Here is a 25,106-nt window from a genome sequence, read left to right as displayed (position 1 = left end):
CAATGATGTCAAATGCTGATTACAATGACAATGTAATTGATTAAACACTGCTTGATATTTCCGTTTGGATTATTGTGTTATTTATCTTTCTGTTCCCACAGTACAATTATTTACGGTGTTTGACATGTGGAACTGAGCAAAAAGAGACACTTAGTTATAAATACATTTCTTCTTAGCGTACGTTGTTGTTTGGAATAAAGGTATACAGGTGCAATTGCATCATAAGGTGAAATGTCAGAAAGCCGAGGCATAATATAACTGATGCAGAGACACGTATAAAAGAATATATTTTTAGACTTGGTGAAAGCAATATTCTGGATCTTTTTTTTTTATTACTTCCACATGTGGTGATTTTGTAATGCATATCTTTGGCATTGGGTGGTAGAGTTTAGGACATTGTGATTGGACAAAGCTCTTTTAGTGTGGGTCTTCCTTTATTTTTTATTTTAGAATTTGTATAATATCACCATCATCTCTGGTCTGTAAGGCTTATATATTTTATCTGTACATTGGATAATAAATGTTTTTATTCCACAATATAATTTAGATTTTTTTTTTTGCATAATTAACAATTATTGAATCGATTTTAGAGATTTGGCCATTGCTCTGCATATTTTGTTATTTCGTTTATTTATTTTATATTTTTTCCATGAAGTGAAATACCTCTGTTCAGCAGAATGGTTCAGTTCAGTATGTGGCCCAAGCCCTTAAAGACTTGAAGACAATACTAGACATCCTTCTGAAAGGTCCAGTGAAAGAAAGAGAGAGATAGAGATTTAAAACCCTTTTATTTAATTTATGTAATATTTACTGTGATTCCAATGCTACAAGTACAAAAAAAATAAAAATAAATCAGAGTGCGAGAGACAGAGAGCGAGAGAGAAAATTAAAGACGGTGAGAAAAAAAGCGAGTTTAAAAATAGATTTAAAAAGAGAGAGAGAGAGAGAGGGAGAGGGTGGGAAAAAGGTAAGAGAAAATTAAAGATTGAATAAGATTTTTATATCACATCTGCTGTGCGTGTATAGACATGAGGTCTTGCGGATGTGTGTATGTGTGTGTGTGTGTGTGTGTGTGTGTGTGTGTGTGTGTGTGTGTGTGTGCATGCACAAGAAAGGGAGGACCCAAGCACTTTTTGGAGCAGCAGAAGCATGAGACATTTCCTGCACAGCTGAAAATATTTCCTGCTGTATTGAAATTGAACTCCAGTACAACTCTGCCTGGCTGGAAGAGCACTGTGTTTGTGTGTGTGTGTGTGTGTGTGTGTGTGTGTGTGTGTGTGTGTGTGTGTGTGTGTGTGTGTGTGTGTGTGTGTGTGTTGGCACAGACTGGCTGAACCTACAGTAATAAAGCGGGCAGAGTATGTCTATACTATATGGAGGCATGGAATAAATACAACTATGGATGGGTGTCCAATGGTCGCAGGCAGCTGAGAGGAAGTTACCAGTTCTCTGACAATCAGAAGAAGAAAAAAAAAAGGGTGCTATTATACTCAGTTTCAAAAAGTTAATATAGGTCTCTGGGGTCCCCAAAACATGTCTTTGAAGTTTTTTGCTGAAAATACCACTCAGATTATGCATTCTAGCCATTCTAACATGCCTCTATAAACCTCTGTTCTCAATAGTTCTGGGAGCCAATGGGTTTTGAGCATGAGTAGTGATGTTCCGTTAATTAGATTTTGTGCACTCACCTCTTCTACAAAAGCTCGGAAAGTTTGACTTAGAATAGTTTGCAAGAGCGCAGGTATAAACACAACTAGAGGCTGTAGAGGCGGACTAGTGAGTATATGACTTTCCGTGTTCGGCGAGATGACGTTTAATGTCCTCGACAACCTCGGCAGTCCCATTTAGCCACTTGTTAGCAACCCCCTTTTTTAAGACACGTAAAAGCTTTAAACTTCACCAGTGGGGTATTTACTGACGTATTTTATGTCGTAGAACAAAACGCGAAAATCTCTTAAGATTGTGTAAACCACAGACCTTATTTCAGGCATCTAGCCAAAAACCCGTTCAAAAAACCCATTGACTTCGGGACGAGGGAAAAGGAAGTGCCGGAATGCTCACCCATTTCCGGGTTGTGGGACTTATTCCCGCAGCACTCCATGAATTACTCTTTCTGTTAAAAGATTTGTGCTGGTCTGTGCAGCCCACCGAGCAGTTCCCATGCTTAGGGGGTCCGGCGGCGCTTGGGAGTTCTCCAGCTGTGGGTGGAGTTACTCAGATGGGGGGGGTGGGCGGATCTAATTCTAGTTTGTCTGCAAGTGACGTAGCAAGGAGCCACCGATCAGAAACGGCTTGTTGAATAAGATGTTCTCTGACAATAGCAGCTCACAAAAAAAAACTGACTGGGTTTTCTCTTATTTCACAGTTTGTTGTTAGTAAGCCCATCAGAGACGCAAATGAATGTGCGCAAGCACCGATAAAGTGGGTTTTTCATAATAATAATTAAAAAAAATTAAGAAAAGGAGGAAGTAGTGGAGAGAAGAAAGAGAGGGGGTCAACTAGAGTAAGTGTGGGAGAGGGAAGGTGAGGAGAGGGGAGGGGAGGGGAGGAGTAGGAGTAGGAGAAGAGGAGTGGAAGAGAGGGGAGAGGGGAAGAGGAGAGGAGGAGCAGGGGAGACGGGGAGAGGGGAGTAGGAGAGATGATGAGGGGAGTGGAGGAGAGGAGGGGAAAAGGAGGGAGGTGGAGGAGGGCGAGAGGAGGAGGAGGAGAGCAGAGGGTGAAAGGAGAGGAGGCTTCCAGGTCATTCTGGGTCGGTGGTGATGGCTCTTTAAAAATGTCTACGTATGCACCAGTCGACCACAACATTAAAACCACCACTAATATAATATTGTGTAGCTCCCCCTCGTGCCGCCAAAACAGCTCTGACGACCACCAGCGGTTCAAAAAGCACCAACCCTCTCAACCCTCTCCCGACTGGCAGCAGCAGCACCTAGGGAGTCCGGCGGAGGACCAGGGGAGAAGCAGCGCAGCAACCACCACAGGTAACCGCTGGCAGCTAGCTTCTCCGCCCAGCAGGCATCGCCGGGACCATCCAGCAGCCCAGCAGCCAGGCCACCCCTCCAAGCAGCCCCCGCAGCAGCCAAGTCCGGCCACGCCGTCACCAGCCAGCGCAGCGGCCCGACGCCCCACGCTCTCCGGAAGGGAGCCCTGGTGGAAGGAGGCCAGTCGACCGTGCTGCTCTGGGGAACCCAGGTCCTCTGGAAGGGGACCCGTTAGCTTTCTTTTGGACATTTGTTTGTATAAGGTATGGGAACCCTGTTTCAGAGTCTGGTGTTTTTATGATTTAAGGTATAGGAACCCTGGGTCAGAGTCTGTAGTTTTAGGTGTAGCAGCCCTGTGTCAGTCTTTGTCACACATTTTTTTTCATTTTCGTTCTCTGCTTCTTCCTGACCTCAGTGTGTTGGTGTTGGGGATATGTGGTGTGTGGATGGTTTAAGCATCTACACCTGATGCTCATTGGTTGGGCTAACAAGCAGCATGTTTATAAACCCCATCCCCACACACACGCACACACACACACACACACACACACACACACACACACACACACACACACACACACACACACACACACACACACACACACGCACACACACACACACACACACGCACCCACTCAGGATGGGAGCCCTGTTATGACATGTTCCATCTGCTCCTGGCTAATTCCACCTAGCCTTCTCTCTTCAATAAACTGGCGTTAACAACCCCTGTCTCTGTGCCGGAGGGCCCTGAAAACGCCACTTGGGTGGCGCAACTGCCACAGAGATTCATCAGACCAGGCCACCTTCTTCCATTGGTCCAATTCTGAACCTCATGTGACAATTGTAGGCATTTTCGGCGGTGGACAGGGGTCAACATGGACACTGACTGCAGCTACGCAGCCCCATACGCAGCAAGCTGCGACGCACTGTGTTCTGACACCTTTCTATCATAGCAGCATTAACTTTTTCAGTAATTTGTGCTGCAGGAGCTCTTCTGTGGGATTGGACCAGGCAGGCTAGACTTCACTCCCCACGCGCATCAATGAGCCCATAGGTGGCCATGACCCTATCACTGGTTGTCCTTCCTTGGACCACTTCTGGTAGGTACTAACCTCTGCATAGCCGGAGCACCCCACAAGACCTGTCGTTTGGCCATCACAATTTGTCCCATGTCAAAGTCGTTCAGATCCTTACGCTTGCCCATTTTTTCTGCTTCCAACACATCGACTTCAAGAACTGACTGTTCACTTGAGCCTAATACAGTACATCCCACCCCTTGACAGGTGCCATTGGAACGAGATGAGCAATATTATTCACTTCACCTGTCAGTGGCGTGTGTGTGTGTGTAACTGTATACAACAGAGGAATCATTACAGTATATTTTACCTCACGTAGCATATTTCATATTACTCATCGGGCAATTAATTCCCCACACATGTCCCTTGTTAAGTATAGGACGAGCTAGTATAAAGGGAAGGGACAATTCCCAATAAAAGGTTTATTTCCATTCGCATGAGCTCACAGCTTGGATTTAACTTCCGACCATTGCTGGGAATAAACCGCTGGTTTTAATCCGGCAGCCAGCCACGAGCCTAATGTGCCTGCAGCAGCCGCCAGCGCGAGCTTTGGTTCGTGTCTCTCTGGAGCGTGCTAGCGTAGCGCTGGTGATGCAGGGGTCAGAGGTGACTGGCATGCACATAAAGTTGTGTGTGTGTGTGTGTGACCCCGGATTTCCACCAGAGGTTTTATATATTACCCAGAGGGAGCGGGAGGTTTGATAGCCCCTGGAGACCACAACAGTAGAACTTTCTCTCAGTGTGTTTACATGCATTAAATACCCAGAGTAAGGTCAATAGTTGGGTGAGAAAAACCCGAGTTTACACAGTGGGTGGCGTAGGGGTTATTGAGTGGAAGTACTCACTCTACCATCCGGAAAAACGCTCCGTCCACAGTCCTCCCACTTTTTTGAATACGTCCCCATTTCGGTTCTTGCGCCCATCCAAATATCTCTCTATATTTATGATCACAACAGTTTAAGGTGTTCACATGTCACAAAAAAAATCGACTGATTGAGAAGAAATCCAGGACTGTTAATCTGGTCGTGCTTGTGCCTATTTCGAGTTTAACTCGAGTAAAACAATCCGGGTAAAACGTTTATGTGACAGTTGTAATATTCTGAATATTGCCTTGACCTGATTGTCATTGGCTTATTCAAATGCATGTAAACGCACTTATAGAGGGTGAAAACGATGGCTTGAAGGAGGAGATGGGGAGGCAACCAGATGTACCCTTGAACAACGACGCAAGGCCACTAAGCCACCGTGCCGTGGTTAGCAATGTATCCTCACAGCGATAAGCTTCGAATCTTGCCCGCCCCAGGTCCTTTCTGCGAGGAGTTGAGTTTGCGTGGGTTTCCTCCGTTTTACCTCCCACCATCAAAAGGAACCTACGTTCGGGGTATAATACTCCGGTTTGTGCTGCTGGCAAAAGAGCTGGAGTTGGTCCCAGTGGCTGTCCACTGCTCCTAGGTGTAGGATAAGTCAAATGTAGAGGACACATTTTGTTGCATCCAATGACTACAAGAGATAGTCTATCCTACTGAGACATTCCCATGCGTCGCACCTGGAAATGGAGAGATCTTCCTCTGGTCTTGAGCTGCTTTTGCCGCTGCTGGGGATAAGTTGCCCTGTTCAGAGGCAAGACTCAAGACTTAAAAATGAGGGCTAATATCCAAGATTCGAACTAGCACGTACATAAATGTGGAGTTAGGGGCAAAAATGTTTGATGAGGAGCATTTACATACTTCTATACTAACCCTTCTAAGCTACTCCGCTTTTGCTGTCTGGAGAGGCCGATTAAGGCGTATTTAGTTTACCGTCCCCACGGTGTTGTTTCGTTGCTGGCTTTGATCGTTTGCTTTTGAGCTGCTAAGCAGAGAGAGGGAGAAGGGGGGAGAGAGAGAGAGAGAGAGAGAGAGAGAGAGAGAGAGAGAGAGCGAGCAGAGTGGGGGTTGGTGGATATGGTGGCAATTCAATTCAATGCCTGGATGGGGTGAATTGAGCGGAGAAATATTCCACAGTGTGAGTGAGGTGTGTGGGGATGTGGCTCCCTGTGGTGTATGTTGTCGATTGTAAGTGGACAATAAAGTTCCTATCCAATCAGTCTCTCTCCAAGGACCTCCACATGAGTCACTCTCTGACACTGTTGTTCCTGTCTCTTTCAAGTGGAGTGACACACACACACACACTAAATGTTGCGCACATACACGTAAAACACACAAATAGACATAACATATTGAATTTTTCAGAGACAGCCTTGCGTGTGTGTGTGTGTGTGTGTGTGTGTGTGTGTGTGTGTGTGAGTGTGTGTGCGTGTGTGCAAGCATGCGTGGTTATGATCTACGGAAAAGTTGACAGTATCATCTGGAAAAGGAATAATGTGTCAAGAATTATCCTTTCCCAGTTCTCTCTCTCTGTCTCTCTAGTGTTTCTCTGTTTATTTTCCTTTCTCTCCCCCCTCTCTCTCTCTCTCTCTCTCAGCAGTTTTTCCCCCCCTTTAAATGCAAACCTTACTTTTGGCGTCTAGTAATGTCTTTCTCATACAGCACACACTATTTTAGATTTATTTGAAGCAAAGCTCTGTCGTCTCCCCTCTTAACGGCTTCCCGAGACACACACTTTCTGCCTGAGCCATGACGGGACTAATTTGACAAGGTCTCATGAAAGGTTCCACGATGCTTTTCGCAGAACTGCATACTATACAGCACGCACAAATACTGTACATGTTTGCATGCCCGATTAGCACGTCCCCGGAAATAGTTTTATCATTTCCTCTTTTTATTCCCAGCGGCGAGCGGATTTCAGCGCCAGCGGATTTCTTATGCAGCAACTGTCACATATTTAATCCATGTGAAGACTGCGCATAGAGAGAGCAGTCGGGGTCTGCTGATGGCGTGGAAGAAGGGGCATTTATTCTGGCTATGAAAAAGATGAAACATATGGGCATCGTCGAAAGAGCGGATGAAAGTATCTTCTTTTTCCTTCACTCCACAAAAATCCTCCCCCCCCCCACCCCCCCCGTTATTTGACCACAGGGCCACAGCTAATTGCTTCAGTGTGTGTCGCCGTGTGCATGCGTGTGTGTGTGTGTGTGTGTGTGTGTGTGTGTGAGTGAAAAGGTCTGTGCTTGTGTATCCGAGTCTGCTCTTGTTTGTTTGTGCGTGCGTGCGTGCGTGAAATCAGATCGGCTAACGTGTCCTTCTGTATTTCAGACGTTACAGCTGAAACGCTACTTTACCAGACCACACATTTTGGTTAATATGGTAGATAGACAAACAGATAGTTAGATCTATATATACACACACAAAAAAAAACGCAACTGAGTATCAGCATTTGATGGGCTATCAAAAAAGTAAAAGTTCAAATTTGATCAACTCAAAAAAAAGGCTTTGCCTCAGTGTCCTGTAACGGAATATGGCAAAGACGTGTGTCTGTTCCATTGTTGGGAATTGGGTTAATAGATGGAGCAGCCAGGAGGCACTGTACTTGCACATTAATGTGGAGCGAGGGACTCCAGTGTGCACCGTCTGCGATAGAGAGCTCTGCTCCATCAATTAGGCCTACATTCTGGGAATGTGTCTCTCGGGGCGTGGCTGTCCAAAAAGGAGGCGGGGTCAACCGAGCGGAACGATAGAATAAACAGACGGAGGGGGCTGGAGGCTGGGGCTGAAACTAGACTTTGGGGAGAATCAGGGAGAGGTGAGTGGAGACTCCTGAATTCAGACACCACAGGGAGACAGAAAAAGAGATTAGAAAGGAAGGGATCCAGGGGGGGGAGAGGGGGAGGAGAGAAGGAGGAGTGTAAACAAGAGAGGATGATGAAGGATGGGCGCCGGGGAAATTAGAGACCCGGCCAAAGATGGATGAAAGGGAGAAAGGTCCGCGGTGGAAAGAGAGAGAATACAGTCACAGAAACCGTGAGTTCATTCTAGAGATAAACCCACTGACCAACTCAGTGCATCAGAGAAAATAAGGTTAAGGAGGATCTTTAAAGTAAGACTAAGACAAACATTCAAAAAGTACACACAGACAACCCCAATCACAGCTACTGTATGTGAGTAGTTGAAATGAGTTACTTCCATTCCATTTCGAGAATTATTAGAAATTAGAGAGAAATGAGATGGATGGGGTGGGCGGGGGACGGGGGGCTGAGATGAAAAAGAGAACAGGTGGTGACAAGGAATGGCGAGGGAGGGAAGAAAGAAAGAAAGAAAGAAAAGTACAGTACAATGGGCAGAGGAGGAGAGCTGCAGATGGAGAGCTATCCCTGTAGGACCTAATGGTTCTGGAGGTTCCTGGGATCCTGAGTCCTCAGGGTTTGTTCCCCACCTCCCTCGCCCTCTCTCTCCCTCTCTATCTCTCTCTCTCTCATTCCTTCCGACAACGTTGTAGCTAGACTCTGCCGGTTCAATGTGGTAGCGGTTGTTACATAACTGGAAAGACTTCAGATAGTTAGCGTGTATATACTCTGTCTGCCAACGCCAATAGGCCACGGCCAGCGGACTCATCTGCTGAGCACTGACAGAACACAGACCGAGTCTCAAAAACCAATTCCTCACAGATACATTTCCAGGCGAGACATTTCCATCTCATCATTCAGTGTTAACCACAACACTTGCAAAAAAAAAAACCAGCTCAAAAATGCTGATCGTTGGATTCGACTGAGCGCATGTCATGACAACACCAACTTCGGTCTTTTCCCAATTTAGCGATATAACAAATCTGTTTATCCCTTCAAACAGTAGCAAATCGAGGGAGATGCGGTCAGCTTTATATGGAAGAGCAAGTGAGCTGCCATTTCACACTTTGCTTTAAAACAGAGAGATAACAGAATATGAATTGAATGGCTCACACTGTTCATTGTGCATTGGAGCCTTGAATCTAAAGTCCAACATTCCTATCCCTGGGCTTGAACCCCATAATAGTGGCTAGTGGCTTTATTTAATCGTTTTTTGGCATTGGCCGCTGCATAGTTACATGGAAAGAAAAAAAAAATCATATTCTTCAGTGGAAAATCCAATGCCTGTGTTTGACTGCGGTGAGGAGCCCATGCTGTATCAAACGGTGATGAAGGCACCTCCACTCTCTGCTCCTGCACCCCAGTTAGAGAGTTGAAAGGTCAGGTTGATGCACATCTGGCATTTCCTGTTTCCTCTGCCTCCAGATTCCCCAGGGAAGTAGTCGCTGGAGCACACACACACACACACCGAAAGAACAACTATGCACATATTGTGCTCACACACACACACAGACACACATACTTACTTACTTACTCACCTTTGCCATAAGATACTCCTATTCCTTCCCCGAATGTTAACATTGAATCATGAAAATGTGTCGCTGGCTCATGAGTTCAAGGGAGTCAGAAATAGTGAGAAAAATAATTTAAAAGAAAAGGTCAGGGGAAGACTCGATTAAATATATACAGAATACAAAGAAGAAAGAAAAATAGACCATTCCTACTTCTGACTGGGCTGACAAACAGTTTCCACTCCCGTGGATGCTGGGCAGTGTGCACTTCTTGAAGACTATACGTATGTGTGCATAGACTTGTGTGTGTGTGTGTGTGTGTGTGTGTGTGTGTGTGTCTGTGTGTGTGTGTGTGTGTGTGTACGGACGTGTGTACAGAAGAAGAAGAGGCGCGCACGTGCAGGCATAGGCAAAATAGGGGGACAAAATGGTACCGTATGGTTCTCATAATACCGAGCGTTTCAATCCTGCCACCCCCGCACGATCACCCCCTTCTCACCCCAAGACTCCCCCTCATACCCTTCCACAAGCTCCCAGCCCCCTCTTTCAAAAACACACAATTCTTTTTCCTCTACGTAGCCTCCTCCTCCACCGCCCCCCCCACAACCGCCCACCCCCCAACCAACCCCCATTCCATTTTCTTTCCTTCTAGGTTCAGTCCCAGAGCCAACACTGCACAAAGTGAGGAGCCAAGGCGACACCAGATAGGTGAGGACCTTTCTGAGAAAATCCGCCCTTCCAGAGGTTCTTTCAGGAGCTTCGGTGAACTCTGCTGGACTCAGCTGAACTCCCACATCCAGGAGACTCTCCTGAACCCCCGTGACACTTCATTAGGACCCCACTGATCAACTTCATCAGACTTCACCGGACCGGACCGGGCTGTGGTCCGGATTTCTGGGCTGGAATTCTATTGGACTCTAACGGTTTTCAAGTAATTTATGCTGCGGTCTGCTGGACTCTATTCTACGGCACAGTTTGTTTGATTCTGTGAGGACACCAGTGGTGGTTCTGATGAGAGGGGGCTGGCTGATGCTGCACTGTAAGGCTACTAGTCTTAGGGCTTAAACTATACGACTTTTGGAATTGGTCTGTTCTAGATTTGTCCGAGAAAAGTTGGCTGGTGTGAAGAGGTCAATAATAATTTTTTGTGAAGCAAATATTATATTAAGAGGTTAGAAAAAGTATAAAAAGTCTGGGTTGGTAAGGCGGCGTTTGGAATAGCCATTAGAGGGGGTGGATTTGGGTCAGACAGTGAAGGTCAGCCAAGCAATTCAGAGGTCAGAAAAGTCTAAAATTGCGGCAGAAACATTTCTGACAGGGACGATTCACTGTGCGATAGTTGGCAGTAATTTGAATGTTGGTCTAGACTCAACTTGAACTCTGATGTGTCATCGGAGAATGCGAGAGACCAGCAGCAGCAGCAGCAGGAGCAGAAGCAGCAGCAGCAGCAGCAACAGCAGCAGCAGCAGCATTATGAGTCTCCCCTGGGTGCTCTTTCTGCTGGCCATCTGTGTGGCCCCTGGAAGCCGAGGCCAGAGTCCAGGGGACGGTCAGCTGGCTGACGATGGAGTATGTCATCAGGAGGGATGCTTTGCGGTTTTCCTTCAGCGCAGAACCTTCCGGGAGGCTGGTCGCAGCTGCCGGGAGCGTGGTGGGACCCTGGCAACGCTGCATAGTAATGAGGCGGCGGGTGTGGTCCACAAGCTTCTGTCTTCTTTGGAGCCGCAGGGAACCAGGGTGCGTCTTCGCCTTTGGATCGGACTGCACCGATCACCACGGCAGTGCTCCACCACCAGACCTCTCCGAGGATTCGTCTGGGTTACAGGCACGAACTCTCACCTTTGGTCTTTGACCCCTTCACTGAGGGCAATGATTTTCTGCAAATTTTAAAGTTTGTCTTTTAATTAACATTTCTAGTCAGATAAAGGCAGCCAATCAAACATCGTTCCCCTCTGCGTTAATTGTTAATGATGATGGGACTCAGCCAATAATTCAAGAATTCCACCCTGACTCTCAGCCTTGCTGAGAATACGTTTGTTAAAATGTAACAACTAACTGAATATTACTTTATTCTATTATTAATCTTTGTACGCTGAATGCTGCAGAAAAGCCTTATTTAAAGCCCCTACATCCTCGTTATTATCATAAATGTGCATGCTGGATGCACACAAGGGAGCTCTTAAGACATTTTACTGTCAAATTAGTGTATGCCAACTGACCACAACAAAAACATTTTCTCTTTACCAATCACTTCAGACTTTTATGATCCCTAAAGTTTACGCTACTCTCATGTGATGTTTGAAAAACATCAGTGAATCAAGTTGAGGGTTACAAAATGACTTAATTAGATGTGAAATGAAACACATCCATTTTTATTATTATTAACTTTCCCCGCCCCTAAGTTCTTCTCCAGACCTTGACCACTCAAGCCAGCCTCCAACACCCTGCAATAGCTGGATGGTTAATGCATTAAATCTGTTGATTCTTTTTACAAAAACTGACCAGACGAGACAGGGGAATTCAATCCCTTCCCTTACCTTACCACACTCTAAATCTGATTTAGTCATTCACCAAATCCAGTCCAAAATGCAACAGATACATGTAATTACTTATATTACTTGAAGGTCCTATCTTGGTCCACCAATAGAGTATATATTTACATTTCAGCAAGAATGAGATGCGATTTGCCAGGTAGTTTCAACTTTAGATTTAAAATTGGGTGGAAACGATAGTAATAACAACAACAGAAATTCCAAAATATCTTGACCTTTGACATTGTTTTTATTGTTTGACAGGCGACCAGAATGGAAAGTACACCAACTGGCTACGTGAGGAGGCCGCGAGTGCATGTGCGGCACCTCGCTGCGTGGCAATGACCGTGCACACCACTGAGTCTTCACGCGAGAGTAGTGACAACTTCCGCTGGCTCGACGGCTCATGTGGGCTGGGGCTTGATGGTTACGTTTGCCAGTACAACTACAAAGGCATGTGCCCACCCCTGGAGAACGAGGGAGGAGGCCCGGCACTATACACCACCCCGTTCAACCTCCACAGCAACCGACTGACTCACATTCCTTTTGGGTCCATGGCCGTTATGCCCTGCCCTGCAGATACTTCCAAGAGCACATTGTGCATGCAGACGGGCAATAAAACCGTGGGCTGGTCCAGGGAGGCCCCGCTCTGTTCATCGAACACAGTGCCTCAAAATCAGGACTGGTGTAATGGGGACCACGGCTGTGAGCAGCACTGCCAGAACACAGACACAGACTACTACTGTTACTGTACTGAGGGTTTCACGTTGGACGAGGACGGATACACTTGTAAGCCTGACCCCATCAGCCAAACCGACTCACCCGATCCTGAGGCCTTCCACCCCACAGACCAGCCCCCCGTCAACTCAGCCTGTGTGGAGGCTGGATGTGAGTACAACTGTGTGGAAACGACGCGGGGCGTGCGCTGCACCTGCCCCCCGGGCTACCAAGTGAGTCGGGATGGGCGAGGCTGTTCTGATGTGGACGAGTGTCGTCAGCAGCCGTGCCTGCAGCTTTGCGTCAACACTCAAGGGACCTTCCACTGTGCCTGTTATCCGGGATACCAGCCGGACGATGAGGGCGAATGTGCGGATATGGACGAGTGCCTTGATGAAGGCAGCTGTCAGGGTAGCTGCGAAAACACGGTGGGATCCTTCAAGTGCCTCTGTAACCCCGGTTACGAACAGGGGAGTGCAGGGGAGTGTGAGGATGTCGATGAGTGTGTAAGGGGATCCCCCTGTCAACAGCAGTGCCGGAACTACGAAGGGGGATACCAGTGTTATTGCGATGATGGTTATGACCTGCAGTCCGATGGACTCTCCTGCCAGCCTCTGCCTGAAGATGAAGAGTACTCAACTCTGACCCCTGACCCAATCGACACAGTCCATGATGCCACCTTGGACTCTGATGCTGACCACAACCAATATGAGCACCCTAACTCAGACTCAAACCCCAGTCACGACCTTCCCTGGTTCACCTCGTTCACCCCTGACCCAAACTTTGAGACTGACCCGGACTTTGATTCTGATTGGCTCACAGACCCTCCTGGTGAACCGACCCCTGATGATCACCTAAACCAGTGGGAGGCCCTCTCCCCTGGACAACGTCACACTGTCCCAGCCCCGACGCAACATGACAACACCGGCAAACAGTTGGATAATGAGGCTGAGTTTAGGACAGAGACTACAGAGGATCGGGGTGGGGATAAATCTGAAACGAGGGCTGGAAATGAGATCGCAAATGGGTCTGGCTCAGCTACTGGGACGGTGGTTAAGGTTGGGGCAGAATCGGTGCCTGAGAGCGGCACATGGACAGGGACAGAGGAGGCAAACCCTGGACAGGGACAGGCGGTTGGTACAGGGAACGTGGACGGTACAGGGGAGGTAGAGAACGGGTCTACCGCGGGAAAGCGAAAGCATGACAAGAGCTGGATGCTGGTGGCCCTTCTGGTCCCCTTGTGTGCGTTTCTTGTGGTGATGCTGGCTTTGGGAATCGTCTACTGCACCAGCTGTGCTGTGGACAAGAGCCAGAGCTTCTCAGACTGCTATCGCTGGATCCTCCCTTCGACACCCCCCGACCGGAGGAACGGCAAGGCCCACGCATGAACCCTGGAATTAATACACACACAACTGCACACACAGACACAACCCACACCCCTCCCCGTGCACACACACACACACACACACACACACACACACAAAGACAACATCAGATGGAGAGACAGCCAAACACACATGCCCGATTAGATACTGTTGGCTGAAAGCCGATTACTGAAGTCGACCACATTTCTTCAATTTAACGTTGCACAAACCTTGTAAATAAGTACACTCTCATTTTTTTTTCTCCCTCACATTTTTCTTGTCGTTTTTTTTATTTCAATAAAACCAATAAACCAATTCAATAACGTGTGGTTTCTAATATGCGTCTATTGCACAAGCAATGTATATGATCGTATGATGGACAGATGAAGTGCGTGTGTGTGTGTGTGTGTGTGTCTTCTGTGGTGGTTATTATCGGGAAAGGGACATCAGAGACAAACTGAGGACTGTAGATGGAGGCTATTCTATTTTTTTTGGGGGGGGGGGGGTAGTACAAAAAGCCGTGCCCTCACTGGATTGGCTCCAGTCTATCGCGAGATTTTAAATGGGACCGCAGCCCTGTGCGGACGCCGACTAACTCGCTCCCGTTTCGGACGCCTCGCAAAACGCAGCGCGCAAATAACTAAATAATAATTATGTTGCGGTCGATGCGCCGATGGAAAAGTTTGTCGACGAGGATGGGATTCGAACCCACGCGTGCAGAGCACAATGGATTAGCAGTCCATCGCCTTAACCACTCGGCCACCTCGTCTCGTAGTACCGCTGGGGCGAGAAGATGGTAATTGTAAAGGCGCGCACGCCGTCCCAGACGACTCATCAATACCTTCTTCTCTTTGAATGTCTTCTCTGTCACATCTTTCTGGAAATGTGAACATTTCTCTGGGGTCGACATGGGATTCGGGGCGGAAGGACGGATTCGGCATGGCGGTGCAAGGCTCGGGAATGTTTCGGTCGTAGCGAACGAGTCTTATAAATGACTCGAAAGTCTAGAGTCGCTACGGGGGAAAAAAAAAGGAGCGGGCGAGCGAGCTGACGTCGGCTCACAAACCGAACATAATCACCAAGGAGTCCATTGAAAGCCAAGGCCAACAGGCCGCGGCGCTTGGCATAGTCTGTAACGCATGCGACTGATTTACACTTTGCATTGCACTCAAATCATTTTGACAGAATCAAATGATTGCCGCGAGAGCGCCGTTCGCCACTCAGAGGCGACCGACTCTTCTGACTCTCGCCGTTCTTCGCCCACCACCGACCGGGGTCGACTGAGCGCAGATTGAACGTCTCCTTTTTTCGCTGAGCGGCTCGTCAAGAGCCGCCTCCGACAGAGACAGTCGAGGCCGGCGTCACTGACGCGGCGCGCAAAGGGTTTAGGGTCGTAGGGTGACGCTGGGTTTGGACGCCCTGTCATTGGCTGAGGGGCGCGGCCGCCTTTCAATGAACACCGGAAGTGTGGGGAGCGTGAGACTGCAAGTTTGACGTTCGGAGCTGTTAGGTGAGAGAATTAGCCGACGGAAATGTTCACCTTCGCGCCCTTTACAAAAACAGAGCAGGAGAGGAAATCGGATGTATTTATATCTAGAAGATCGACTTAGAAAATCTGTCTGCACGCTTAAATGCGTTTGAGGCTTGAGTTTTCCCCAATAGCCGCCAGCAGCTGGCTACAAGCTAACGTGGAGGCTGGCTAACTGGAGGTATATTTACGCTTCAGTCAGTTACAGTTGGGTTTTTTATGATTAGTACTGCTGTTCAATGTAAACTTATTGTTGCTGTGATGAAAAAGTCACTAAACCGCTGAGGTTCCCCATGTGTGTGTTTGTCTGTGTTACAAACAAATGTTACTTATCATTGTTTTTTTGTCCGTACATGGGCTGTCCTCGCAATTATTTGAGTTCATCCGGATGATTGGATCGTCAAATGAACCGCAAAGTGACAGTTGTTGTCGCAGTTTGTCGCAATTGTCTGTGTGACAGTCATCAGTTTAAAGTTGATGATTATAACTGATTATGAAGTCAACTCTCCCTTTTGCTCTCCTATGTTGTAACCCAATCCCACTGCTCAGTCAACTTCACTCTCCATCCCTCCATCCACCTATCTGTTTTAGTTGTTCCTTGTCGGTGTCTAAGCCAAGGATAAAAATGGTGGACTCCCAGTATTTCCTCCCAACTGACGTTGGTATCTCTGCACTGGATTGTGGAGAGGCATTCCGCTTGCTGTTACCACGGGAACAGATGTATGCCCACTACCTATCGCGTGCAGCTTGGTATGTTCTCCGTTCATACTTCTGCTCATTCATTCATCATTGATTCATTGTACATATTTATTAATGAAGAAGGGAATGACAAATTCAAGAATCGGGTCTTTTGTTCAAATAAAATGTCATGTGACTGTAATAACAGGAAGGGGGTGTTCTCCTCTACCAGCTCTTGCCAATGGTACCCCTCACATTGATCAGATGGATATCCAATCACACGTCTTTCAAACTCTCTACTATGTGTGACAGCACCATTTGTAAAATTAGTCTGGCTAACCAGAAAGCTAACTTTAAGTCAAAACAGTTCATTTAAATGGTAGACGGTTGTGTGCATATGCTTCAACCCTATGATAATTCAGTCTTCCTGTGAGAACATATTGGTGATAATATTTTCATATTGTCACTGTGTGTATCAGGCAAAATTGTGTAATTATTATCTCCAGGTATGGAGGTCTTGCAGTGCTGCTGCAGACATCCCCAGAGTCTGCAAACATCTTTGTCCTGTTGCAGAAAATCTTCCGTAAGCAAACACCTGCCCAGCTGGAGCAGGTTGCTGTGGCAGCGGGGCTCAGCACTGAGGAGTACCAGGTAGATGGGCTGTCCATTGTTTTGTCTCTCTCGGCATGAAACAGCAGTGTACAAATTAATGTAAAGATTCACAATATGATGCTTGATTATTTCTGTGTGTCTGTGTGTGATGTTTAGGCCTTCTTGGTATATGCAGCAGGTCTGTATGCAAACATGGGGAACTATAAATCTTTTGGAGATACCAAGTTTATCCCCAATCTACCGAAGGTGAGAAGACTTATTTTTCCAAACCAGAACATGTCTGTTCTAACCAACTGTCTGTCTCCGATGAATGTTGACCTGTGTGCGTGTTGTACAACCCAGGACAAACTGAAGGCGCTGGTGTCGGCCAGTCAGGCATTTCAGGAGCAGCCAGGGGAGATGGAAGCTCTGATGGACAGCTGCTCCTGTGCCCTTTACTCCCTTGACAACAAACAGAAACAGCTTGGACTAGGAGACAAGGTGAGAGCTTCAGGATACAATTAATTAACATTCCATGAAATTGGGGTGCCCCGGTAGCTCCATATATAAGGTTCAATTCCGCGTTCGATTCCGGCACATGGCCATTTACTGCATGCCATCCTCTCGCTCTGCCCCCTTTGTTCCCACACTTTCACCGTCAAATAAAGCATGAAAAAATGCCAAAGAAATATCTTTAAAAAAGAAAAAATCCATCAAATGCTTGAGGTCATAACAGATATTTTGCAGGCATTGTTGAAATTTGTGTTGGAAAGGCAAACAAAATAATTGTTGAATATAACGAACATAAAGCAAGAAACATGGATAGTGGACTAGAAGGAGGAACCCCTCCCCCCTTCCGAGACGGCTTGACATGCAATAGGTGCAGAGTAGGCTGAAGTAATGACGGTAAACTGTCAAATAGAGTGAAAACTATTATTACACAAAGTAATACAGTTGTGGTGAAGTGTAAATGTCCATTATTGTTGTATTGGACCACCAATTAAGGAGTTTTCTTGTTCTGTATGTCAGGGAATCACCACCTACTTCTCAGGGAACTGTGGTCTGGAAGATGCTGAGCTGGCCCAGAAGTTCTTGGACTCGCAAGTAATTGCCTTCCCGACATCTCCCACCTCTCGTCATGCCTTCGAACATCTGGTTTTCTTTTTTTTTTTTTTGTTATTAGAGATCCTAGTCCCTTGTGTCCCTCTTTTCTGTTCGTTGTGTGTGTCTTTATCAGTTTCTCCATCCTCCATTTGTACCAAACTCTGATCCTCCCTCTCCTTCTCTATTCCCCTCCAGAATTTATCTGCCTACAACACCCGTCTGTTTAAGATGAACAATGGCGACAAGTCAAGCTATGAGGTGCGCTTGGCGTCAGCTGTGCAGAAAGGTCAGGGCCGCTTCTTTTCTAAAAGACTGAAATGTGGATGGACTTGTTGATGTTTCTGGTGTTGTCGTCAATGCCTTTTTTTTAAATTTCATCTAATTTTATTTTTTTTTTTAAATTTGAAATGTGATAATTAAACCCGTTGCCGACTGTCGCTCTACAGACTGCGCTGTGGATGGAGAGGGAGACTTGCACTGTGGCACCTTCAACTTCGAGGACAAAGAGTTTTTAGTGAAGAGGGGAGACTACGCTCCTCTCATGGAGAAAGTCAGCTACCACCTCCAACAGGCCCAGGTGAGAGAGAGAGAGAGAGAGAGAGAGAGAGAGAGAGAGAGAGAGAGAGAGAGAGAGAGAGAGAGAGAGAGAGAGAGAGAGAGAGAGAGAGAGAGAGAGAGAGAGAGAGAGAGAGAGAGAGAGAGAGAGAGAGAGAGAGAGAGAGAGAGAGAGAGAGAGAGAGAGAAATTTTCTATATATCTTTTAGATAGTGGAGTAGTGTGCTTTGTGTCTCTACAGCAAAATGGACAACATATTTTTAAGCTTGATTGACTTGTGAATAAATTACATTCGTACATTGTGGCAAATGGGATTACAATGTTTCCATAACTTGTCTCGATAGATAACTATGTCTGTCTAGTTATGTATTTTGGAGAAAGTGGAACGAGATGTTGAGAGATAAAGCCTATAAAGCATTTTAATCCCGCCCCCACCCCCCTTCAAACACTGATTGCCAGGCCCATGCTGCCAATGAGAACCAGAAGCAGATGCTGGAAGCCTACAGGCGTAGCTTCACCTACGGCTCCATCAACGCACACAAGGAGGGCTCACGCTACTGGATTAAAGACAAGGGACCTATTGTTGAGAGGTATGGACCTGCATCATTAAAAATGTGCTCACAAGCACAAATCTCTCTCTGCTGATGCTCATCCCTTCTCTACGTTCTCTTGTCTCCTTAGTTATATAGGGTTCATAGAGAGCTACAGGGACCCTTTCGGCTCAAGGGGAGAGTTTGAAGGTAGGAAGCAATACTGGGAACAGCATCTCCATTGCAAACTGTTAGATAAAAATGATGTAAAAAAAAAATGCTTGCAAAGAAGGCTTTATATCCAATATCCTTTTGCAAAAAAAAAAACTGGACTTAAGAAGCATGAAACCTCATACAGGCATTTTTGTTTTAATTTCTGTATTACTGTAACGTTTCCGTTATCTGCGTGCCGTGTGTCTCCAGGCTTTGTGGCGGTTGTGAACAAGGCGATGAGCGAGCGTTTTGCCAAGCTGGTGAGCTCTGCAGAGGTTCTGCTTCCAGAGCTCCCCCTGGCCCCAGGACTTTGAGAAGGACTCGTTCCTCAAGCCGGACTTTACCTCTCTGGACGTGCTCACCTTCGCTGGGAGCGGCATACCGGCCGGCATTAACATCCCCAACTGTATGTGCAGTGCAGAGCAAAATACCTGATCTCACACACACACCGTTCAGGTGGTGTTTGTGTGTGCGATGACTGTGTGTGTGTCTGTGTTTCATGTGTAGACGATGACATCAGACAGTCAGAGGGCTTCAAGAACGTGTCGCTAGGCAATGTGCTGGCCGTTGCCTACGCTACGCAAAAGGACAAACTCACCTTCCTGGAAGAGGAGGACAAGGTACACAGACACCAAACATTTCCAAGACTAAATAGTTGTACACAGTGCATGACTTCCCTCATATATTATATGGCCTGTACTTCCATAAAATACTTAATAGCCTTGTTTCCAACGAAGCAGTTGTCCTGTTCTCTTCTCAGTTGATATTTCCCATCTCCATTAGAGAAAGTGCATCTGATGAATCAATGTACAGTTTATGCTTTCTTTATAATGTTAACATATTGAATGGTTGAGTCAGAGTCGTTAGTCTTTCAAATATTTTTGCCCAAATAAGCTGATGCTATGATTCTTGTTGACACTGAATAATCTGTTAGTGAACGAGACCGCCCGCTAGATAGTATTCTATTAAAGATATGTGTGTGTGTGTGTTGCAGGATGTATATATAAAGTGGAAGGGTCCTTCGTTCGAGGTACAGGTTGGTCTGCATGAGCTGTTGGGTCACGGCAGCGGCAAGCTGTTTGTCCAGGTGAGTCTGTCCTCAGCACCAATAACCTCGTACTTTGGTGTACAGTGTCGATCTAAACAAACTACTCAATTCATGTGGATAGAATACAGATCAGATTTTGACACTTTCCTCTTTGGGCTCATTGGTTTAATTTAATAGGATGATGCAGGCAAGTTCAACTTTGACCAGAGCAAAGTGATCAACCCAGAGACCGGAGAACAAGTGAGACGTGTGTGTGTGTGTGTGTGTGTGTGTGTGTGTGTGTGTGTGTGTGTGTGTGTGTGTGTGTGTGTGTGTGTGTGTGTGTGTGTGTGTGTGTGTGTGTGTGTGTGTGTGTGTGTGTGTGTGTGTGTGTGTGTGTGTCTTCGTCTTCAGTGATTTAAAAAAAAAAAAGACATCTGAAGGGTGTGTGTGTGTGAACTGTAGGTGTCCAGTTGGTACCGTGGCAGTGAGACATGGGACAGCAAGTTCTCCACCATTGCCTCATCCTATGAAGAATGCCGTGCCGAGTGTGTCGGCCTCTACCTCTGTCTCAACAAGAAGGCGCTCAGGTAGACACTGATGCAAGCCCCTTAATCGACCTTTAATCTGTCACTGTTTTTACGTTATTCAATGTTTGCATGTCCTGTCATATACGGTTTTTAATGTCCATTTCAGCACTTTGTGTTGTTTAGATGAGAGGATGCTAGGATTTTATGTTAATACTGAATAACCCCGTGGGTGTGGGTGTGTGTGTGTCAGTATCTTTGGCCACGAGGGTCAGGATGCAGAGGAGGTGCTGTACATCAACTGGCTGAACATGGTACGAGCTGGTCTGCTGGGCCTGGAATTCTACACAACAGAGAGCAAGAGCTGGAGACAGGTACTGCATATGTCTCTCTCTCTCTCTCTCTCTCTCTCTCTCTCTCTCTCTCTCTCTCTCTCTCTCTCTCTCTCTCTCTCTCTCTCTCTCTCTCCTTACTCGGTGGTGATGACCACAATGACCTTATTTTTTTGAAATGCAGTCGACCTCTCTGAGGGCTCAAGGTTACGACGAATCTCCACAAATGCATTGACTATTAAAGGCTCTTTAAAAGCTTGACATGGTCTGTTATTAATACAAATGATGTGCGGTAGTTAGTTTATACTGTAAATGTGCCAGTTTTAATGTTTTTTTATATATATTTTTTTAACCAGTATTTTAGTGTTCCTCTTGGTGTCAGGACATTTCACAGTATTTTGTGTGTGTATGTCTTTGTTTGTGCCCCAGGCCCACATGCAGGCTCGTTTTGTGATCCTGCGTGTGCTGCTGGAGGCCGGGGAAGGCCTGGTGAGCCTGGAGGAGGTGACTGGGCAGGACGGCAGGCCCGACGCCAGGATCACGCTGGACCGCAGCAAGATTCACACCGTGGGCAAGAACGCCATCCACAGGTTCCTCTGCAAACTGCAGGTACAGTCACACAGTAGCCTTCCCTGTCCAACTTAAGAGCATGACCAAATTCACATCAAAGCTCATATAAAACAGGCTCGAATTTCCTTAAGTCCACTCTTATTTTAAATGAATAAAACACGAAATCCAGTTTTATAAGATGTTACCACCTTTTTATGCCTCCTATATATCAATTATCAGTCAGTCTAAATTCCAACATTTTTTTTTCAATTGCTATTTCAACTCTTAGTAGTGAGACAAACTACTTTTTGTATATGGCTACTAACAAAGTGGAAAATCAATCTCGAGCTCTCAATGTAGTAATAAGGGGCACACAACGAAGTGAGCAATATGATAAATATATATATATATATATATATATATATATATACACACACACACAGTTGAATTTTGTAAAATGTTTTTTTCATATACCAACTGACATACAAGGGTTGTCGCCCCTTGGTACTTTAAATAAACTAAGCGTTATTACACACACACACACACACACACACACACACACACACACAAGTACAATGCAAACATGGAGCAGAACATTGTTATTAATGAAGCATAAACAACTTTAAAATGAAAATTAACTTCACTTACAGACAGGCAGTTAAGACAAAATGGCGAAACAGAAAATATGCAAAAAACCCAAAGCACAGCTGCGTAACTATTCAGAGTTGTATCTATAGGACAATAAATGCAATCATTAGTCACCTTTTGTTATAACTGCATTTTTGACCTTTTTCCCCTCGCCTTTCTAAGGGCTTATTTGCATTTATTTGTATTGGCTCGCTTTTTGTTTTAATGTGAATTTTTTCTTGGACGGGAAAGCATTATTTGCAATTTCAGCTTTGCTAGTTTTGCGACAATGCACAATAAACAAAAGAAACTGTTGCACTCTAGAGTTGTAGGTATGAATTGTATCACTAAGCAGCATGTGTGTATGTCTTTGGAAATCCTAGGCAATAGATGAGTATCATTGGGCCAGTTATGATATACACTCTATAATAATTTTGTATTTTGTTAAACAGTCTGTCCCATGCTCGCACCAGAAAGCTGTTAACAGATTCTGTTTTGATGACTAGTTGTTGACAAATTGTGTTATTTTCTTAAATTATCTACAGTATATCTCTTTGTCGCAGGTTCATTCTTTGGCTGTTTTTTGCTGAATCTATGAGGACGGTTGGGGTTACATTGCATTTTGTCATTTAGCAGAGGCTTTGATCGAAATGGACTCTAATAGACCTTAAGTACATTTGTCAATTGATTTAACACACTGTAATAAAAAAAGCCTTCAATAAGAACAGGTAACATCAACACAGGTTTTTATTTTATTTTAATAAACACAAACAGGGACTGTAGAAAGTGTTATGGTCAAAGAAACCACTCTTCTTCTGGCGGTCTTGCAGGTATGTAAGAGCACAGCTGATGTGGAGGGCGGCAGGGCGCTCTACGAAAGCTACTCCACCGTCAGCGACACTGGGGCTCACAACTTCTTGCGCCTTCGAGAGACAGTGCTGCTGAGGAAGGAAGCTCGCAAGATGTTTGTTCAGGCCAACACCAGAGTCAAAGGTGTGTGTGTGTGTGTGTGTGTGTGTGTGTGTGTGTGTGTGTGTGTGTGTGTGTGTGTGTGTGTGTGTGTGTGTGTGTGTGAAAACAATGCCTACCTGTTTACAGTATTAAAATTTTCAACAAAGTATAATCATATATCACATTAATATATAGCTTGTATACATCTGCTTGTATATTCTAAATCGTACGTTAAAGATGCCAAATGGGGTTTATTTAATCGAACTACCCAGTAATGTAAAGTTTGATAGAAAACTCCAGCCACATAGGGTTGAATTTCCAACCATATCGCTTGCAAAAAATGTAGACCTACAAATATGTTGTGCGTTCACTATACGACAATGTCTTGCTTTCATCACACATTCACACTGAAATATTGTTAATTATGTGTTATCGCCCGACTGCCTACTAGTTCACATTTTTATGTTTGAAACATGTTTGAGACATCACTGCTTAAAGAGAAGACTAAATAGTCTCCCTCCCTCCCCCCCTCCCTCCATCCTTTCCAGGGGACAGCGTAGAGTTGCTGGAGTACGAGGGCAGTGCGGCGGGTCTGATTCAATCCTTCACTGAGCGGTTCCAAGACGACGCAGAGGAGCTGGAGACACAACTGTTGGCGCTCAGTAAACGAGACGCCCCCTGTTGGTGCTGCTAGGAAACTGCTTTCTGGAAGCAAGCTTTTTTCTTTATTTTTTTTTTTTTGTACCACACAACCCTTATATACTAATCAGAAAACAATAAGCAGACCTTTTTCAATGAATTGCATTAAACATAGCTGCCATAGATGCAACAGTCGGCCTGGAGCAAATCTGCCTGAGATAATAGCCAAGACTTTCCGGACCAGAACTCATAATTCATTCGATTGCAGAAGGATCATTTGACTATAATGAAACCTTTCGATTAGCACCTGGAATTCAGAATAATGGCAACAACACTACTACGGTTATCTTAACTGGCTTAGCCAGTCAAATAATGGAAGATGTCATAGTTGCGAAATGTACAATAGCCAATGTTAACTGGTCTATAATTCCTGCAATTGAATACCTCTTATCAGGTGCAGGGGGCTTTCACTCTGAGGCAAAACTACAACCCGATACACCTATTTTCACCAAGTGATGCTATCAATTGACAAATCAACATTGAATTTGAGTTTTGGAGTGAACTTTTCAAAAGTTTCAAATAAATGATGTAGCATGGTCACATGGTTTCAATCTAAATTATCCAGCTATGTTTTGACTGTTAACTAGCTGCCAGGGCAGTTTAATTGCAACAATTAACATTTTGGAAAGAACTGAAACACTGGTGTGTAAAGCTGTTTGGCATGTGGTTTGAGAATTGATTTTATTCTGTTTCCGTGAATAAATCTTTCGCTCATACACTGGATTATAAAGGGCGATGCTGTCTCTGGTAGGCATAACAAAAAAAAAAATGACGTAACAAATATGTTTTGATTCTCTGCGTAAATAAAGTGGTTTGATAAGAGCGATGTGTGGTCTAATTACACCTTTCTGAAAAAGGAATTTGGGAATTGTATACTGTACCCTCTATAGTTTTAAGGTTTTAGGAAATCCAATTGTAATCCAGAGAGGATATTTCTGGTGTTTTTACAATGGCATCAATATGTTTAAGTATAGAAGTGTCTTTCTCCAAAAGAGCATTTGCATACACTAAGAGGATATGTTTACAAAGTATGTATGGCCATACTATGAAAAAAACATACCATGAGAAAAGAAAATCACAAGTTCAAAACCGGAGTTAGCCCAGTAGAAGGCGCTTGGTGAGCAAAATCTCAAATATTCTCAAGTCTGGTATAAGAATTTCTATTTGATATAGGCATTGTGACACAGTATCTATGCTTTTTCCTGCTTTTTATGTAGTTGCAAACAAACAACTTCATGGGGAATCGAGTCGCGTTAAATCTCTTAACATCCTCAAGCGGTTGCATCACTGTCAG

General features: G+C 45.4%; 3 protein-coding genes across 13 annotated transcripts in view; all 3 read left to right on the top strand.

The window, feature by feature from the left end:
• LOC307240074 (uncharacterized protein) overlaps nucleotides 1–57 on the top strand; it is a 25,300-nt gene extending 25,243 nt beyond the window's left edge. For all 11 annotated transcript variants that reach the window (XM_080013674.1, XM_080013670.1, XM_080013678.1 and 8 more), the window contains one exon: nucleotides 1–57. This exon is cut by the window's left edge and continues 884 nt beyond it. The gene's annotated coding sequence lies outside the window, so the exon portion shown is untranslated.
• A 9,901-nt stretch (nucleotides 58–9,958) lies between these two features.
• LOC307240505 (uncharacterized protein) lies at nucleotides 9,959–14,224 on the top strand. Its single transcript, XM_080014305.1, has 2 exons — nucleotides 9,959–11,114; nucleotides 12,085–14,224. The coding sequence occupies exons 1-2, from the start codon at nucleotides 10,673–10,675 to the stop codon at nucleotides 13,923–13,925; spliced, it is 2,283 nt and encodes a 760-aa protein (XP_079870431.1). The 5' UTR covers nucleotides 9,959–10,672; the 3' UTR covers nucleotides 13,926–14,224.
• Nucleotides 14,225–15,287: 1,063 nt separating this feature from the next.
• On the top strand, nucleotides 15,288–24,634 carry dpp3 (dipeptidyl-peptidase 3). The gene is given in 20 exon segments (XM_080014073.1): nucleotides 15,288–15,411; nucleotides 16,021–16,179; nucleotides 16,614–16,758; nucleotides 16,876–16,965; nucleotides 17,062–17,199; nucleotides 17,728–17,802; nucleotides 17,998–18,088; nucleotides 18,249–18,379; nucleotides 18,817–18,947; nucleotides 19,039–19,097; nucleotides 19,311–19,393; nucleotides 19,395–19,506; nucleotides 19,608–19,720; nucleotides 20,095–20,187; nucleotides 20,326–20,388; nucleotides 20,593–20,717; nucleotides 20,908–21,028; nucleotides 21,416–21,595; nucleotides 22,993–23,155; nucleotides 23,662–24,634. Coding segments are annotated over 19 exon segments (2,184 nt in total). The 5' UTR covers nucleotides 15,288–15,411; nucleotides 16,021–16,054; the 3' UTR covers nucleotides 23,808–24,634.
• The last annotated feature ends 472 nt before the right edge of the window (nucleotides 24,635–25,106 follow it).

This window comes from Zeus faber (assembly GCF_960531495.2).
Source record: "Zeus faber genome assembly, chromosome: 14".
Taxonomy (NCBI): domain Eukaryota; kingdom Metazoa; phylum Chordata; class Actinopteri; order Zeiformes; family Zeidae; genus Zeus; species Zeus faber.
The sequence above is the reverse complement of the archived record's forward strand: the minus strand, read 5'-3'. Positions and strand labels throughout refer to the sequence as shown.

Coding starts and splice junctions, on each gene's coding strand:
- LOC307240505 (XM_080014305.1), top strand. CDS start 10,673: ATGTGTCATCGGAGAATGCGAGAGACCAGCAGCAGCAGCAGCAGGAGC. Junction 11,115..12,084: donor AGGATTCGTCTGGGTTACAG/GCACGAACTCTC, acceptor ATTGTTTGACAG/GCGACCAGAATGGAAAGTAC.